This window comes from Helianthus annuus, chromosome 5 (genome assembly GCF_002127325.2).
Source record: "Helianthus annuus cultivar XRQ/B chromosome 5, HanXRQr2.0-SUNRISE, whole genome shotgun sequence".
Taxonomy (NCBI): Eukaryota; Viridiplantae; Streptophyta; class Magnoliopsida; order Asterales; family Asteraceae; genus Helianthus; species Helianthus annuus.
This window is the reverse complement of record NC_035437.2, coordinates 133,000,686-133,020,663: the sequence shown is the minus strand read 5'-3', so window position 1 is coordinate 133,020,663 and position 19,978 is coordinate 133,000,686. Positions and strand designations below refer to the sequence as shown.

Sequence of the window (19,978 nt, the reverse complement as noted above, 5' to 3'; positions counted from 1 at the left end):
AATCGACACTGCAAGGCCTATGGCGGACATTAACACGACTAGTTATATTTGGGTAAAAAATAGAGCTAAAATATTTTCGGTAGAATGAGTAAATTGGCTAGCTTTTGACTTTCTATAAGCTTGTATGTTTTTTGTTTTATAGTTTTCTTACGTTTAATAAAATCAGCCATTAAAAAAATATATACATTATACAAATGTCAAAAAGATTTTGTATGCATATAAAATCAACATCTATAATTAAATAAAACATTAAATAATCGAAACGAGCACCTGATTATTTCCGCGAATAAAACAAACAAGGGTACCATCAAACATAGCCCAAAAGTCCAAAATTTGAGTTCATCAAGAAGAGGAGTGCACCAGCACCACTTTAATTTCACCAAAAAGTCACAAACCGCATTCATTTCTTTCTTTGTCCACTTCCTAAACCATCCAAATGCTTCACCCCATAAATAAATCCTCCATTCTCCTCTTAACATCAACACAATTCAACCACTTCATCATTCCCAAAAATCTCCACACAACATGAAAAGATCCATAACCTCCGTATCCGAATCCGAATCCGAAATTTTTATCACCAGCAACACAAAAAAAATAAAACAATCCGCACTGTCTCCATCTCAAGCAACCGAAGTTCTAAACGACGAGAATTTGTTATATGAAATTTTCAAACACGTTGACGAGCGAACGTTAGGTTCGTTGAGTTGCGTTAGCAAGCGATGGAACCGTACGGCTCAGGATGAGAGGTTATGGGAGATGATATGCACAAAGCATTGGACAAATATGGCGTGCGGCGACAACAAGCTCAGATCTGTGGTCCTTGCGCTTGGAGGATTCCGTAAATTACACGCGCATTATCTGTATCCGTTATCCAAGTCTTCAGGTTCAACCATGGGATTGCCTTCTTCTTCTTCCTCTGCCGTTGCTGCCGCGGTGTCAGGCTCGGTGTGGCCGTGCTTGCCATCGCGGCGGCCTACGGTTGGTTGTGAAAAAAGTAATTGTTTGAAAACTCATTATGGACAAGATGAGGTTCAGTTATCGTTGTCTCTATTATCGATTCGGTATTTTGAGACGATTAGGTTTAGAAATCGGAATGATTAATATTATCTTATCTGGATTATTACATTATGATTAATTCAACATATTGTTAGTTTAATTCAGTGTTTCGATTCGGTATTTGAGTTGTTTTGTTTCTAATTTGATGTTTGTTGCTGATTCGTTGTATGAATTATTACCAGATCTGTTGTATATTTAAGTTTTCTACTTACAAAATAACACATTGTTACATCAAGTAATTGAGTCGTTAATTTATTCTAATCGAGTCAAAAATTGAAGAGTGTTCTAATGCGTGTCTTGACAATCAACACATGATTATATTATTTCCATTTGATATCTTTGGTTTTCTTACGTTAGAGATTGTGTAGCTCCTTAGTCGAGTTCAACGGGTTATCCTATTAATGTTATAACTCAAGATCTATAAGTGTAGTTTTTAAAATACTTAATTTTGCTATTTAAAAAGGACTAGCTGCACAACTCGTGCCCATTTACCTCATATATCGAATGCATTAGAGCATGCACATCCTATCCACCGTTTTTATTTTTATAATTACACTAAAAATTATTATTTTTTCTATTTTTTTTCAATTAAATAATAATTTTTCTATACTTTATCATTACGTTTTCTCTCCCCTTTACTTAGAAACACTTTTTAAAAATATTAAAAATTTACAGATTAACAATAACGTTTTCTATCATCGCTACTCACAACCCCTCGTAACCACTATTTATAATATGGAGAACAGTCTCACAGAATTTGATGGATTGGATGTTAGGTTGGTCGGAGTGATAGCGTGGAGTCATAGCCGGGAGTGGGGTTGCCGCACGGGGAATGATTCCGGGTGGTGGGGAGTAGGAGAAAAGGGGTGTGGGCGGTGAGTATTCACCGAAGGTGAATAAGAAGCAATTGAGGAGAGAGAGAACCAATCAATTTTTTTTTTTTTTTAATTGAGTAAGTATTTAAATCATTCATAGTATTTGAGTAAAAAATGGGGCAAACACACTAAGGGCATGCGGAGTGGGTGCGGCAAAGGGGCGGTAAAGGAGTTTGCCGCGCGGCAAACACCGCCGCCGACAAACTTCTATCGCGGCAAAACATGGAGAACGGCAACCCTTTGCCGAGCGAGGAAGAAGAGATAGAGTGAGGGAGCAGGAGAGAGAGAGGGAGTGTATGAGAGAGAGGGTGTTGTGGGGTGGGGTCCATGCCATCTCTCAACCAATCACACCTTTTTCCTTTTTTTTTAAAAAAAGTTTACCACTTCACCAAGTGTTTAAACCATTGCCAACACTTTTCATCAAAGTTTAAACACTTTTCACTGATTGACGTGGCACACTCTCATTGGTTGATTTTTTAGTTTGCCACTCTAAAGTGTTTAACCACTCCTTATACCCTAAAGTGATTAAATGATACCATCAACTCTTAGTGTTGTTAGTTTAATATAGTAATGAAATAAAACCAATAAATAAATGTTGGATTGTGATTTGTAGTGTGAGATTGTTGTGAATCAATTTGTAACCAGAAACAGCATAGGTGTAATGGTACGGCAGTTGTGGGGGGCCATTTGTTTAGTTGGTTTTGGGAAGGGGAAAAGGTTGAGGAATTTATGGGTGGATTTTGTCATTTTGTGGGAGGGAAAACGGGCAAAGTGTGATAGTGGGTGGAAAGCCGGTATTGGTTTTGTTTCTTTCTATATGTATTGAATGTGAATGAATTAAAGCTTGCTTGCTTGGTTGGATGGAACAAAGAAACTTACAAACCAGCTAAGGAATTATTCATTATCCACTTGTTTTTATTGAAAGTTCTTTTTATATTTTGTTTCTATCCCACATATAGTATTTGATCTTACTAACATGTATGATTTCTTTGAATGAAATTTCCGTTAGCCATTAGTAAAAAATGTATGATTTCTTTTAAACTACTTGGATAAGTGGCGGAGGTTCATGGTGGCCCGACGTTGTCGCGACCCTACTGATTTTTCGCTCGTAGTGTTAATTTTACTGAAAATTTTTGAATTTTTTTAATGTAAAATATTGGATTTTTAAGAGTTCGGACCCACTGATTTTTCATTCAAGCTTCGCCACTGACTCGGATTACCCTAACGCGTCATACTTTATCATTTCGTGTATTTCTTTTTGTTCTTTTTATCTTGTTTTCTCGCCTTTTGTACGTTTTTCTTCCTTGTGAATAAACATGAGTAGTCATTGTCGAATAGCATGACTTTTGATACAAATAAGAAGAACAGGAGTCAAACGCGAAGTTTCACTAGATGTTTCGGTTCATAAATATAGTTGAAAGTCTATCCAGAGACCCATATATCTCATGTCTAAGTTATGAGACCTGTCACAAGTCTCTCAATCAATGATATAACATCTTAAATTTTTTAATGTATTTTATTGACAAGATTTTGTTTCATAAAATATGGAAAATTCCTCAATAATATTGTGTTTGCTCGACAACGATTCAAATTGTTGTAAAAATTGAACTAAGAGGGTGTTTGGGATTACGTTTTGAAGTGATTATTTGATTGTTGCGTTTGTAAAACATAAATAATCTAAAAAGTGTTTGGATAAAAAAGTGATTATCTGCATCCAAAACGCAGTTTTGGAGAAGCATGTACATACATGCTTTTTCAAAACGCAGTTTTGGAAACGCAAAATCTATTTTGAAAACGCATAATCTATTTTAAAAACGCAACACCAAACACCTCATAAAACATTCAAAAGATGGTCAAATTGTAAATGTTTGACTTCTATATTTAAACTCCAAACTAATGGAGGTAGGAGACTATCTTGACCATTTAAGCAAAGTAAATTTAGATAAGAAAGGAATACTTGATAAGTTGGTTTAAAAGCAAAGAAAGAGAGAATACATTATGTGTGAGAAGTGAATATCCATAGTTTGGTGAGCTTCTTTTCCAACCAAACTTTCATTTTTAGAGCTATAATGGGTTTATCAACCTACCCATGTGATTATCTAAAATTTAAAGAATAATTATATATGATTGTTAAGAGTTCCTAAAATGATTTTATCATGTAGTATAACCGACAATTTGGTTGTATGAAATTTTGGAGTTTGGACCAGAATTGAATTACATCGGGATTTTGTACTGTCTTATGACCATTACTATATATTACTAAATGAATTGAAATGAATAGTGATTTTAATATAATAATAATAATATATAGTTTTTTTAATTAAAATAAAAATTGAATGTCAACTTAAAAGAATGGTGATTTTGGCAAAATTCAAAACAATGTGACAATTTGGTGAATTGATTAATTGAATTTGGTTTCAAATTATTAGCTATAATACTTGCATAAGGGCTTTAAAAGCTTTAAAACTAAAAGATGATATCGACAGTGACTGATTTTTTTTTTTTTTTAATCTAGGTGGATTGAAACTTTGATAAGTGAATCTAGGTGGTTTGGAAAATAATACTTAAAAGTAGGTAAGCTAAATGGATGTTAGGACTTCAGAAGAAATTTCAGAACTTGTCAGATCTTGTCTTGAAGTTAGATGAATCATTTCAGAACATTCCAAGTTAGCCAAATGGTATAGTTGGGTAAGTTGGGGGTAAAGGTGGAAGCAATCCTGACCATTGCCCAGCACGCACTGACATTCGTGCGCCGGTTCGAAGCTTCCTTGGTTGATGTGGGGTTGTGGTTGCTCCGCTGGCTCCATTGGCTCATCATCTTGTGGAGGTGGCGGTGTTTGAGGAGGTGGATAAGGAGGTGTTTTGTGGTCAGGAGTGTTGCAGAAAGTAAATTGGTTAAAATATTGATCCCATTCATCGAGACCTTGATAAGGTGAACCTGCATAAGATGCAGTATCACTGGATAACTCGATAGGATGCAAGTTGGTTCCAGATGGTGGCATCTCAAGATCGGAGTCATCATCCTGATGGTTTTGGCTCGGAGGAGGTGAATTTATGTATTGGTTTGGATCAAAGGAATCATGGTAAGAACGGGAATGAGAATGATAAGAATGTGTAGAATGATGTGAGCATCTCGCAGGTTGGGAAGAGTGTGACTCACTCGAGTGTTGAGGAGATCCGGAGTGATGCGAATGTGATGGTTGTAGTTGTGACGGTCCTCCCCGCATGGGACCTTTTCCTCTTCCTCGTTGTCTTGGCGGCATAATTACTTGTTAAATATCAAAATCAATAACTATAATAGATATGAGTGGCCTTAGGTTAACGCCTAGACTTGGAGAAATCTAAGGAATATGCTAATGTGATATTTGAGCTTAGATACAAAAGGCTAGTATCTAATTCGCTGAAACGTTAGCTCTGATACCAACCTGAGACACCCTGATTTTTCGGTGGGTCCGGACTTGGGGTTTATGCGTGACGATTGATAAGATATTCACATTTAACACAGCGGAAGTCTTGGGATTATGAAATAATTGTTACAAAGTACAAATGTCCAAAAGTTCAAAATAATATACAGACCGAAAATGTACTAAAGATCCACAGGCGGATCGAAATTTTACAAAATGATTACATAAGACTACTAGGCTTTTTTTTGTTTGGAGTCGCAAATTCCAATATACAATTACCGAGCAACTCCAGCCTATTCCGTACTTGCTAAACTGCGCTTAGTCTTTTGAAAATACGTCAGTTTTCACTGGTAAATACAATTAACCGACACGTTTTGAAAACATTTTCAAAACCATTTTTATACCATTTGGTATATCATTTTCATAAATAACTTGGGACAAACTATATCTCTTGTTACAAGTATTACATGCTTGTCAATACATATGGGGCCTGAAACTAAACTCCGATACATGATTAACCGACACACCACTTTAATCCCCATATTGGTAAGAAAAATATTTTATCATAGTATTAGCGTCTGTCAGGTGTATGCCTATACCCCGCACTTAAGTCGTGGCCACTTGTAATTAAGTGAGCCGTGGATATACAGGACACGGTCGCATTAACCCCAATGTTTAAGTTATCAAGCATAACAGATTAAAACGGGTTATTTGGATTTTGGACTCATTGGTCAATGATCCCATCCCCGACCAAGCGGTAATAATTTACCATATCCCATGCCCGTATAGGGAAAATAGGTTAAGAGCATTTACCTGAGCTTTATCTTTATAATCCAAAGATACATTTAAGCGCAACCGTTAAATCAAAATAACTAACACGTTTGCAACTTACTGGAGGCTCCTAGTCTGGAATGAATGGAACTATGATCCGTTAGAATGTTAACATGTCTTACTCAAGTCATATGACTTGGACTGGTTAACTTATAATAAAATTGGTACGGTTCGCTAGATTAAGCGGAGACCAGATAGAATGTGATTTGCACCCTCACAAGTTCTATGACTCATATAATATGGGTCAAATAATCATGCATTCTAATTAGAACTGATTTGGAAAGATTTTGACCCGATTCGGCTAACTTATATACACTAGGCTATATAAGTCAACCGTACGCGCATAGGCGGCATCGGGTGATCGGATGGGTCTATGTCAAGTCCATTATGCCAAAACATGTTTAATATCATGTTACATCAGTTTCAATCTCATATTGCATCTTCAATATGTTTCAAAACCATTCTATGTATGAAAAAGGTATTTTGGTCAATATTTGGGCATGGATTTGCATAAAAACCCGACAAATGATGTGATCAAATGGTATAACCTCAGAGGGTTATTCCATATATTAATATGATCATAATATAACTTCAAATCAGTAGCTAACTTAACTTAAACGGGTCAGAATCGAAAGTCAAAGCAGAAGTCAAACTGTTTGACTTTTGGTTACGAACCGGGCTATAAGCAGGAAATGACGGGTTGGACATGATCTAACATGTCCTAATATGTTATACAAACTGATATAATGTCAAAAATTAATGTTTCAATACTTATAAGTTTATTTAACGTGATTTACGAAAATCTGCATTTTGACTTTTATTTAATAAAACTTTGACCCGTCATTTGACTAACTTAACGTGATCTTCAGGAGGTGCCCTCATAGGGGATTAACACCTACATTATTACGATCACGTAGGCATGTTCGATTCGAACATTGGCTTGACCGAAATGGTTATAACCGAAAGTCAAAGCAAAAGTCAATTTGCTTAACTTTCGGCCATTATTTAGCCTATAAATAAAAAGATAAGGAAGAACACTTACAAGTGTTCAAGATAGAGATTAAACTCTAGAGAGGAGGCCTCTATGGATTAGAAGAAACTCCAAAAGGATTAGAGAATGAGAAAATGAGAGGTGCAACTTGAATGGCTCAAGAACACCTCTATTTATACTTGTGCAAGAGCTACAAGATCATGCCACATGTCCCTGATGCTTTGAGATGCTTAGGAGTGTCCTATCAGGTGGAAGAAGCAGAGGAGAAGTGGCTGATTCGCGAGCTAAGTGGCATGAGCAGCAGGCTGCCATGCCAGCTGCACCCCTTATGGACCGTAAGGGGTGGTGGCTTACGGTCCGTAAAGACCTCAACACGACCACATAATTTAAGTACCTTACGGTCCGTAAGGCATAAGCCTTGCGGTCCATAAGGGACTATCAGAAAATAATTATAGCAAATGCCTTACGGTGCGTAAGGCATATGCCTCGCGGTCTGTAAGGAACCTTCAGAAGCCAAAATTTGGCATTTCGTCACAAATGACCCTTCCACATCCAAACTTCCACATATTTACATATATAGTCCCTCTCATCCAAATAATTTGGCATATTTAAGAGTTGATGGACATGTGTTGCCTTATTATTTGCCATGAATTTCCGAGGTGTTACATGCAAGCTTGATCTGATAATCTTAGTCTGTAATAAATGAATTTGTCCAAGGGTTCGTAAGGTTTATGGGCTACCTATGGGAATAATATGAATAAAAGAGTTTGGGAATTAGTTAGAGTTTGCTTGAAATTGAGTCATATAGATTGTAAATCGCTCAGTTCGTGAACATGTATAGCTAAATAATAAAAGAAACTCTAAAACAAAAAGGACTGGTGAATTACTTAGCTACTTAAAATTTTGGTCAAACTAAGTATTCGGGGTTATGTGGTCAACCTGGTAAGGTAATGATCTCTTAGTACTTCACACATCATTAATGGTTTTTTACTTTATTGAGTTTTTCATAAACTTATAATCCGAAAATTTTTCAAAAGTACAATGACACCCAACTATTTTAGAGTCTATACCGTACTAGTGTAACTCGTGTTTATGTGAATAAAAGCGTTATTTGTATTAATCTAATGATAATTAATGTCCTTTGGTGTTCTAGCAAGTCTAAATTTATATATAGAGTTATGGGGTGAGGTTCTAGCGTGAACAACCTCCTCTGCGTGAACTGCGTGAACATATCTGAACCGTTGATTAATATGATCTTGGTAATTAATTTAGTGGCATAATTGTAATTAATATGTTAATTTTTATTGTTTTATTAAAATCAAAAGGGTAAAATTGTAATTAGGTTAATTAATATATTTAAAAAAATTTCAAGATTCTTTCCATAAACAAGTTGAAATCCCATGATATTTTTCACTTCCTAAAATAATGTCATCCTCCCTTTACATTGAAATATCCACCGCTATGTGTCTCTATTCACTATCGGCGACGGGAGAAAGGCTATCATCGGCGGCGGTAGGTTGTTAATCGCCGGAAAAATTTCATCTTCATCAAGCAAAGGTACAGAATGAAAAAACCTCTTCTTTAATTGTTTCAAACACTAGTTGCATGTTCCGTTGCTTTACTGAATGAAGTAATAACACCAATCGGAAGTAGTGATTGAATGTTTTTGTTATGAAAGTGGTTTACTTATTGGAATTATTGTACAATGTTATGGTTATAAGTAGGATTTAATGGATTCTGAGTAAGATTACGTTGAATCTGTGAGAACCGAATTAGGGCTTGAATGTTTGAAGATTTTATTTGCAATTAGGGCTTGAGTGTTTTGATGTTGTTATTGTTTTTAAAATATTGTAGGTAGGTTGGTTTGTTTTATTAAATTTGTAAACAATCAGTACACCTGTGTATGTTGTTTAGTTCGAGATGTACACAGGTGTACATAGGGATACTTTTATTATATCTGTTCTATGTGTTGATTTTGTGTACTTAAAAGTTTTGTTAATCACAAGTAGGGGTTTATGCCATGGTTTTAACTGATCTAGAAGTAGTTTTCCAAAGTAGTACACCTGTGTATGTTGTTTAGTTCGAGATGTACACTGGTGTACATAGGGATACTTTAATTATTTCTGTTTTGTGTGTTGATTTTGTTTACTTAAAAGTTTTGTTAATCACAAGTAGGGGTTTATGCCATGGTTTTAACTGATCTAGAAGTAGTTTCCAAAGTACACATCTGTACATGTGTACCCAAAATTGTGTGATCATATGAATATGAATGCCATGAAAATGTGTACACCTGTGTATCTGTATGAAACTGTGTAATCATATTGACAAGTGATATGTTATGCCTATTATGTAGTTGGCTGCCTTTGTAAGTGTTATTTTTTGGGTTGAATAATGATGTTACATTTGTGTACCATATCATGATGTCACTGCAACGGTTAAAGTTTTACGTATTAGTAATTTCATTTTTGTTTACATTTTGTAGGTTCGAAACGTAACAATGAGAAGACGTAAGTTTTAATTTTTTTGAAAGATGTAAAGAATAAATTGATTGAATATAGGTGGTAATAAATTTAATAGGAACGTATGTAACTTAATTTTGTAGGTGGAAAAAGCGAGAGGATAGCTCGTATTTTGGCAAGTAGATTTAGTAACACAATAGATTGCCCCATTGAATGTTCGGATGATGAAGAAACGGACAACATAGGTGAAAATGTTTTAAAGTTAATAGTCTATAATGTAATATAAATGTTTTATCTAAATTGATTTTATGCTGTGTTTTGTAAGTTTTGTATACGTGATTAATTTTGTTGTTTTTGAAAAAGGTTCAAAGATGTTAAAAGAACCAAGGGACTGTTCGAAACCGAAGGATCATGCAAAGGATTTGGACGTACGCGATAAGAAAGATGATGGTAATTGTGAAGAAATGTGTTTAATAATGTTATTGTTTTAAATTTAAGGTGTTGTATGTATGTTTTTTGTAATGGTGCCCGTAGGTGTTGATCATGGAAAAATTGACCATGGTATATGTGAAAGGAATTCGGGGAAAAAGAGGGAACAACCGTGTGAAGCTTGGTTGATTAATGGCAAAGGCAAGTAACAATAATTTAAAACTTTAGTTACAAAATAGCATGATAATATTTGAAGAAAATGTAATGCAAAATCGTTGTAGCGGATAATGCAGGTTCAACCGGCGATAGTCAGCAGAGATTGAAAAGTTTAAATGGGTGGCAGAGAGCGAAAAGGTTGTCGAAGAAAAAGGGGACAAGACAAAAAATGAAACCCGTTAGTGTTCCGTTCGCTGATGTACCAGAAGGTAAATTAATTGTATTTCAATTTAAAGTATCAGCATCTATATTGATAATGTGATTCCATTTAAATGAGTTTGTTATGATTGTCTACAGTTGTTATAAAAGAAAGTCAGAGTACACAACCGACAAGTATAAATAGCAAACCGACTGGTGTTGTATTACAAAAGGAAAGTATAGGTATGATGTGGAGTCTGAATGTACATATGTGTACTTGGTTTTTTAATACAATTTTTAATATCTTATTATTTAGGTTCGCGAAAGAAAGGTGATATTGGTCGTTTGGGTCGTCTTTGAATGATAAAGACGAAAAGGATGTTGAAAACAAAGGTATGATTTTTTTAAAAATGTTTTGTATTTTTGTATGGTATTGTGTTAGGCAGATTGTAATTTTTTTTAAATTTTGTTGAAAATAGTTGCAGAAGATGATGATGATAAGGATAACGTAGTTGGTGTGACGTTCAACCTGAAAAAGAGGAAAAGCAAAAAATCGCCAAAGAAACTGAAAAAAAAAAGTGAAGGCAGAGGACGATCTACCAAGTATACGAACGAGGACATCGCCTAATAAGCTATATGAAGCGGTTCGTGTTATTAATAAATGGCAACGTGAAGTCGTCATAGAAATGGGTTTTGGCCAGTTTTTGGGATTCAATCTTAGCGAAGTAAATGCAAACCTGGGTCATTATGTGGTAGATATGTTAGACACTGAGAGTATGAAAATACAAATTGGGGATAGGCATATAAGCGTAGAGAAAGAATCAGTTAGGAAAATATTAGGTTTACCACTCGGTGACACCAGGGTGGCTAAGAAAAAGAAGGATGAACCTGGTCATCCTTTGAAAAAAAAAATGGACTGATAGGTTTTCCAAGCGTCCGATTAGTTTAAAGAACATAGTAGATAAGATCAGAGTAGATCCTTATGAGGATAGGACTATGTTCAATGTAGACTTTGTTCAATGTAGACTTTGTTATGTTGATCTTATCTACTATGATCGTTAGTACAAAAAACGGGAGCGTGATGTATAACATCTTGGATTGGTTTTCTCCGGAGAAGGAATTCAAAGATCATGACTGGTGTCAACTTATGATGGATGCTGTGAAGTCTTGTAAGGATGATTGGGACAGATGCGACCCGGAAGATTATTTTAGGGGACCGCTCACTTATTTGGTGGTATGTACTATACTTTGATAATGTACACCTATGTATTTTTATTGTAGTGCACACATATGTACTTAACAAACTTTGTTTTTTTAAATGCTTTAAATATAGTTGTTATATCTTGAGGCCACAAATTGTCCGGGTTTTGAAGATTTTCACAAAGAGTCTCCTCTACATTTTTGGACGAAAGATAGGATGAGTATGCGTAAAGAGCAGGAGATAAAGAACAGAGGGTTTGGTATGGGTGAACTTAGAGAACTCCAAGAGTTCCATGTAGATGGTGATGTACATGTCGAAGAAAAAGCGGTTGATTTATCGAAGGATGAAGTTGAAAAGGGACCTGAATCCTTCGATACATGTTCAGTTGAGGTATGAGTTAGACGGGGGTGAATATTTTTTAATCGAGAAAGTAAATTAGTGTACACTTGTTATCGTACAGTCTTAATATTTTGTTTAAATGTGAAGGGGTATGTTTCAAGCATTCTTGCAATGTGTGACGACGCAGAAGATGTTAAAGGTGGAATGGAGGTTGCGATAAACCAGTTTATTACTGCTTATCCGAACAGTGATCCCGTCATTGATATTCTTGCGCGATACAAAAGCATATTCAACAGATCTGCAGTTGGCGAGAAAGGCGAATCGGACGGCTTTGTTAGTCCGACTGGTGTAAAAAGTGGTAGTTAATATTATTATGTTTGTTAATTATTATGTGTAAGTTGTTTAAGTCAATGTTGTAAGCTTAGGTTAATCTAATTGTTTAGGTGCGAATGTAAAAGGCAATGATGTAGAAATGAATGAAGAGGTAGATGGTCTTGGGACGCCACATATAGCATCAACGTTCATGCAGATTATGATGAAATCAGTGGATGTTTTGGAGGACGTTATGGAAGGTGCATATGATACGCAGAAGCTGAATGACATTCCGTCGTTCAGTCTTGGTATCACGCAGGACGAACCGTGCCCGCAAAATGCTGTGACTGAAAGAAATCCAATCATACAAAAGCAGGCAGAAGTCAAGGAGGCTGAAGGGAAGGGAAAGCCGAAGAAAAAGATATCGAAATACGGGCAGTCTCCGTTCTTGCACAGATCCGTGAATATCAACACCTGGTTGGACAAAAACGAAAAGGTCTTATGGAGATATTTGTCAAGTTGCTCGAACGACACCGAGTATGTATCTTTTTAATCTGGGAGAATTGTTAAAATTTTCATATTTTAAGATATTTTTAATAATGTTGTTTTGTATGATAGGGTCGCCAAACCAAAGAAAAAGACAGGGAAAAAGAATGGGGAAAAATGCGGTTGAAACGGAACTGAACGAGGTTGCGAGGACGAATGCATAAGGATGATTCTTGTTTTAGAAAACTGAATGAGTATTGAATGTGCACTCGTGTATATGTTGGTATATGTTGGTATATACTAACAATCAATTAATGTTGAAGAACATGTCTGGAACTATGGATTACACGTGTGTACGAAATAGGTTTGTATATTGTACACATGTGTACTATAAAACAGTAACTAGAAGTACACATGTGTACCCTGTGAATGTTGTTATTTATGTGACCGCGTAATGCATGATTACACATGTGTACCCTGTATATTGCATGTTAGTCATGTGTATGTGGTTTGGTACACAGTTGTACTCGTATGCTTGTTATTTGCGGTAGATACGGTTAACTGAACGCATTGCTGATAATACTATCATATTTTGCAGAAAATTGGTTTTCGAAACTGAAAGTGGCGTTGGGTTGTACCATTTTCAAATGTTGGATTTACAACCAAGTAAGTGGATTAATGATGGAGTAATAAATGGCTTTGCGTCAATGCTAAACTATGAGGAAAAGGAGCGAATCAGCGGATCTAATATTTTCGGGGATGCTGATAAAGTCAAAGGAATAAAGCCGCGATTGTTCGGCCATACAAATTGTTTTGTAAGTGAAACTGTGTATTATAAGTTTGAAGTTTATGGTAAAGTATGTGTGACAGAATATTGAAATTTAAATTGGTTGTTATTTGTGCGTTCAGGACGAGGATATGTTATTGAACAGGAAGCACGGAGAAGCTGGGCGTGTTGAGAAATTCAAAAGTGCCTTGTTCTTGGTTGTTGACCAAAAAGAATCGTTAATGAGTTTGTCCGAGTATTGTGTCATATGCTTTCCGATCCTTGAGTATAACCATTTTTACTTGATGGGCTTTGATATGGAAAGCAACGCGATAACGGTAATTGACAACATGGACGCAAGCGAAAGCCCCATCCACCTGATCAACAACGACAACTACTTCCAAAAGAGTACACCTTACAAAGTGGTATGTAGCAGTTAAATACTTAAACTAGGTCAGTTGTTAGTGAACACATTTTAACTGGTTATTACATTATGTTTTGGTTTCAGAAAGACATTTTCTGTAAGTATTTGAAAATGGTGAATCATCCTAAGAGTGCAGAAATTCAGATTGCGGACGTCGTAAGGTTGGAGTTTGAATGGAAGACAGTCAACAACTCTGTGGATTGCGGAGTGTTTATCATGAGGCATATGGAGACGTGGTTTGGGGTAACAACCGAGAAGTGGGATAGTGGGTTCCCACTAACCCATAGGGAGAAGAAGGCGCGCTTGACGAATTTGAGGAAAAAATACGCAATAAAGCTAGTTACTTCAGAGGCTAACAAGCACCGTAGTCGCGTGTTGGATGAAGCAGCCGAACATGAAAAGACGCACGGAATAGGTTGCTTTTAGCACGTCTATAATGGTTAACAATAGTTAACGTTTTTTGGTTTGAATTTTTCGTATTCTGTCTTTAGCACCAAATGTGGTGATTGCTATAGTAGAACCGTTTGATGGTTTGGTAGTTTGTTGCTTTTATGAAACATTGTAATAATATTTTATCACACATTAGTAAAGTTATTTGGGTTGTCAAAGTATTTGAAAGGTTGGTTATGTACGTATAGTGTGGGTAATTTTCTTGAATGTAGTTAAAGGGTTTCTTATAGTAAAAAAATGAGCAGAGTTGTAACATGTGTAAACCAGTTACACATGTGTACTTATGATGTAAACATACAATACACATGTGTACGAACATAATATCATACCAGTACACAAGTGTACGGTTTTCATGTTATGATTTTTCCAACAAAATGGAATGGTGATTAAGTCTTTGTGGACGTTTTTTTTTCTAACAAACAGGAATGTTATTGTAAGTGATTACAGGTTGTATAAGTACACAAGTGTACGTTTTTCATGTTATGATTTTTCCAACAAACATGAATGTTGATCAGGTCTTTGTGGAGGTTTTTTTCTAATAAAAAGGAATGTTACTGTACGTGATTGCAGGTTGTATTATGCATCAAAAGAAAGTCAATAACAAATATGCATCAAACAAACACAAAAACACTTATTATGCATCAAACAAAGTCAATAACAAATTTGCATCAAGCGATCACAAAAACAATTATTAAACACTAAAATAAAAATCAAAAAACAATACAAATAAAAGGTTCAACAAATTGTTCTGAAAATGTTTGTAAGTTCAAGAAAATTTCTAGCTGTCACTATCTTATCTTCACCATCAGTACCGGTTTCGTTTCCTTCGCTATCAGTACCGGTTTCGTTTCCTTCGCCGTCAGTACCGGTTTCATTTCCTTCGTCGTACTCATAATGGTCATCGTCTTCTTCCTCGTCAACTTCTTTGGTAGATGAATCATCCTTCGTTGGTTTACCTTTTTTAGTTGGACAATTCCTTTTATCATGCTTCCTTACCCGTTTCCCACAAACACTACATTTTCTTCTCTTTTTTTTGAATTTCTTTATTGCTATTTCCTTTGAGCCAACCGGTCGTTTATGCTTTCCACAGCCTTTGTTACGGATTTTCTTCGGTGCAGTACACGAGAGCTCCTCTGGTATGGCATGCGAAAGAATTTCCTGGTAGACGACAACCTTCTTATTAACTTCCGGATCATATGGAACTTCTGCAAAGATCTTATCTTTTAATGCCTGTACTTGAGCATCGAGTTCCTCTAATTTATCAATCTTGCCTCTCATCCTGTCTCTACACATTTCCAAATTATCTAATATGTTGCGCCATAATCTTACGCTACTGCTTTGTTCAACAGATAACCTGTTCTCAAGGCTATACACACTGCTAGGAATAGCATCTCTCCTCCATCATGGGTGAATATATTGTGTTGGAATCTTATGCACGTTATGATGGCCAAGTACGCAGAACACATGACGACATAGATATCCATTTCGGGTGAAACCCATACACTTGCAGGTAACTGATAGATCTTCTTTGTTAAACGTGACCTGCAATTTAAGGGTGAATTGCTGGAAAAAACGTATTAAAGAAAAAGTATATTGTAAGTGTTAGTTGCTAACCTTGAACTCATTTAAAACTTCTGATGTCTGATCTTGGTGAGCAATCACGAAACAGTTTACTCCATCTGATATTGATCGTTCAGCAATGTAGCTATTCTCCTTACCCTTGAGAATTTCCTTTTGGACATCCAAGAATACTTTTCTAGTATATATTACGTTTGCATGACGTTCGATCGGCCATTTCGTTTTGTATTCTGGATTAGTGGTGTCTGTTTGATAAGAGAGTTCACGTTGGTCATTTCGTAACCCATCGACGGACGTATCGTAGCACAACATAAACTGTACCAACGTATTGTGTGGACTAGAGTTTGATTTGAACAAATGGTTAGCGCTTTCGCACCTAGAAGTGGTCTTCATTAACGTACACATAGGTATTTCGCCAAAATATCCTGGGATCCACTGTTCACGAATCGAATACATCTCAGTCAACCAAGAATGCTCTTCCAAACCGTACTCAGTAATAAGTAAATGCCATCTCTTTTCAAAGGTTTCTGGTTTGATGTAAACATTCCATACAAGTTTGTGGAATTTTTTCTTGATTTCCGCGTTCCTTTTGTCGTTACCCTTGATCTAGAAAATAAAGAAAAAAAACGATGTCACCATATATAACTCCGGTGTACACATGTGTACGTACGAATTATAGCTAATAATACACATGTGTACATTTAGTTAAAATGCCATATTTAAAACTATGTGTACAAAGTAAGGGCATTATGCTGTAGAGATGTTTGAAACAAATACCTTTGCTGGCAACTTTTGAATAATGTGCCACATACATAGTCTGTGGATGGACTTGTCAAATACGTTGGCGACAGCTTGTTTCATAGCACAATCCTGATCAGTTAATATCAAGAGTGGCTGTTTCCCATTGTGTGCTTGAAGAAATTTTTGGAGTAGCCATGTGTATGATTCAATAGTCTCATTATGTAACAACCCAGCCCCAAATATTGTGCACTTTTTATGATGGTCAACTCCCGTGAAAGGCACAAAAATCATATCGTACCTGTTTGGAAAAAAGTTTTCAACTGTAACTGATAACCAACAAGTGTAAGAATTTCATAAATAAAATTTAAAAAAACTCACATATTTATATGATACGTTGCGTCGAACGCCAAAACATCACCGAACGCTTCGTAGACTATTTTAGAAACGCCATCACACCAAAAAATTAACTGAAGTTCCATATCATCAATATGGGTATCGAAAGTGTAATTAACTTTATTTTCGCTTCGAGCTTTGAACTTGTCAATTATCATTTGCGCGTCTCTATCGCCAATAAAATCTCGAATGTCACGGCCACAATTTTTGTAGTCCACAACGGTACCGTGAACATTATGGTGACCACCTTTTATTGCAACATGTACCTTGTGGGATTTGGTAGGGCCAAGATTAGCATTGCGGCACTTTGCTATGAACTCTTGTGTAGAAAAATCAAGCTTCCTTCGCTTTAGTGATAAGTCAAGATTCTCGGGAGATGTAAACCCATGGTTGTGTTCTTCAACAAAACCATAGATTTCATAATCAGTTGACTTTTTTATACGACGAAACTTCATACATGCCTTACAATCTGTAACTTTAACATTGGAACGACGCGATGGTGAAGTTGAGTCAATATCATCAGGGTTAGTTTCTTTATGTTTATGTTTGTTCACTGGCGCCCTAGAGCATAAAACGTATCGCCGAGTCGTAATTACCTCGTTGCCTATTTTTACTTTTTTCGAAGTACCCAAACGGGTTCCAAATCCTGCAAGTTGTGCGTACTCCTCGTACATTGCAACTGCTTGTTTAATCGTAGTAAATCTAGCTTTCAAAACAGGTTTGACTCCACGGGGGACAATGGGTGTCCAGTACCTAGTCCCATTTGGCGTTTCGTAAACATTGCTAGCAACCGACTCTGCCAAATTACAGTAAAAAAATTAATTAGAAAAAACAAAGACAAACAATGGTTTGGGGTTCCAAGCCCGAAGAGCTCATGTCATACACTATTGACATGTAAATACCGTGTATTATACACATGAATTATGCACATGTCTACTGGTCACATGTGTACTATCATGTTATACTCTATTGACATGTAAAATACCGTGTATTATGCACATGTGTACTATCGCTATGGATTAAATAAAACAAACCAGTACACATGTGTACTACGGAACTAATAGTTATACACAGGTAAAAATATGACTGAAAACTCTAGTTCAACCAACAAAAGACTAAAACTATAATTCGAATCTTGGTACCTGGATGATCCATTGTTGTAACGAATATATTATCGCCAATGTTTTGGTCAGAATTGAGATTGTCGATTTCTGGGTCGGCCATGAATGATCTTGATACAATAGCACCTGCCGGAAAAAAAAACTCAAATATGTTCAGCAATGTAGTCAAAACGACATCAATTTAATTACATAAAATAAACATTCAAGTTCTCAGTCAATATTCAAGACGTAATTGGAACATATTCGCCGGAAATTTATTCCAGAATAATTTTCGATTTCCGGCGTCTGAAGGCGAATTAAGCAAAAAAGATGAATGTTACTGCTGATATCCCGCGATTAGAGAAGACTTACTCAGCAAAAATCAAAAAACGGCGATATTTTCAGGTCCTTGAAAAGGTTGATGTCCAGCACGATTTCAGGTTGGAAAGAAGACGATGTCCGGCGATCTAATGGTTAAAATCGTGAACTGTGCATGATATTTATCATCTAGAATCGTGAATCATGAATATAGCCTTTACGGAAGAAATTGTAACTGAAGATTATGATATGAAAAGATTATGAAATATATTTTTGATAAATATAAAATATGTTAAGATAATCTTTACTAAAAAAAATTGAAATTTAAGATTCTATAATTCTCCATGTTTAAGGAATTGTAACCGAAATTATGATATGAATTTGAAATTAATAAGATAATAATTAAAAATCAATATTTATATGAAGTTACAATCTTACCCCTATCAACTGGATATGAAATCAATGGTTCAAAAGAGTTCACGCAGTTCACGCTGGAGAAAATGTTCACGTTTGAACCTAATCCTAGAGTTATGTTGGTAAATGTAAGATAAAGCTCATCGCTTAACGAACAAAATGCGAAACGAACGTTAGTGACAACCCGTTTAATGTTAAAATCTTATAACTATTTTAATATGATTAAAATGTTATTTTTAATCATATCCAAGTGGAGAATTTAAATAAAACGCCTAAAACACTATTTTGTGGTTTTTAACGGGTACGCCCGATACCATGTGTATCTCACATAAGTAAACAACCTTGTTAGCCAAGACGTATAATTTAATACTTAACAATATTGTGGTGAGCCATTTTTATAAATTAGTACAAATAATAATAAATGCCTTAAATGAAAAGTATGACACCCGGTTATGAGTTAAATACCTGTATAATGCAAGTAATCAACATATATCAATTTAACAAAAATAAATAAATAAACATATATGTGTGTGTGGAGGGTAGGTGGCCGCCCCATGGGGTGCCCACCAAAGCCCTAATGCTCCAATTGTTGAGCCTACACTCATTTGCAATCATTATTTGAAGAACCAACACTCCATAAACCCCATTTTCCAACACCACACTCTCTCGCCATTCCCTCTTCTCTCCCTCCTGGGCGATCACCCACCCCCATTCAGCCATTTTTGTGTTTTGAGCATTTCTTGAAGATCCAAGCTCACTCCAAGGTGCTATCAAGTGTGTTTGGTGATTTGAAGCATAATCCAAGGTGATTTTCAAGAAGGTGCAAGTTCAACATTAAAAATCCATTTTTGTTCTCGAGGAGGTATAACCCCTTTCTAAATTCTTGTTCTTAACCAGACAATGTTTCTCCGTATGTTTTTGAGAGTCGAGTTTGCCACAACTTTCATGAACTTCTCACGGTATTTGCACCAAACCATCTCGATGTTGTTGGAAATGAGGTAAAGGTTAAAGTGCTTCCAAACCTCTGGGTTTCTCTTGGTTTCAAGAACCAAAACAA

General features: G+C 35.9%; 2 protein-coding genes across 2 annotated transcripts; one reads left to right on the top strand and one right to left on the bottom strand.

Annotated features, from left to right (window-relative positions):
* The first annotated feature begins 376 nt into the window (after positions 1–376).
* Positions 377–1,291, top strand: LOC110941329 (F-box protein GID2). Its single transcript, XM_022182951.2, has one exon. It carries the CDS (start codon positions 526–528, stop codon positions 1,099–1,101), a length of 576 nt encoding a protein of 191 aa, XP_022038643.1. The 5' UTR covers positions 377–525; the 3' UTR covers positions 1,102–1,291.
* A 13,821-nt stretch (positions 1,292–15,112) lies between these two features.
* LOC110943630 (protein FAR1-RELATED SEQUENCE 5-like) lies at positions 15,113–19,641 on the bottom strand. Its single transcript, XM_022185368.1, has 6 exons — positions 19,521–19,641; positions 18,232–18,336; positions 17,090–17,885; positions 16,733–16,994; positions 16,410–16,561; positions 15,113–15,662 (listed from the first exon to the last, which is right to left on the bottom strand). The coding sequence occupies exons 1-6, from the start codon at positions 19,639–19,641 to the stop codon at positions 15,113–15,115; spliced, it is 1,986 nt and encodes a 661-aa protein (XP_022041060.1).
* Between the last annotated feature and the right edge of the window lie 337 nt (positions 19,642–19,978).

Bases quoted from the DNA above. Each gene is read 5' to 3' on its own strand.
- LOC110943630 (XM_022185368.1), bottom strand. From the start codon at position 19,641: ATGGCTGAATGGGGGTGGGTGATCGCCCAGGAGGGAGAGAAGAGGGAA. The intron at 16,995-17,089 runs GTATCATATAAA...TTTTCCAAACAG, and splicing joins GTTTTGGCGTTCGACGCAAC to GTACGATATGATTTTTGTGC. The intron at 16,562-16,732 runs GTATTTGTTTCA...TTTATTTTCTAG, and splicing joins TTCAAAAGTTGCCAGCAAAG to ATCAAGGGTAACGACAAAAG.
- LOC110941329 (XM_022182951.2), top strand. From the start codon at position 526: ATGAAAAGATCCATAACCTCCGTATCCGAATCCGAATCCGAAATTTTT.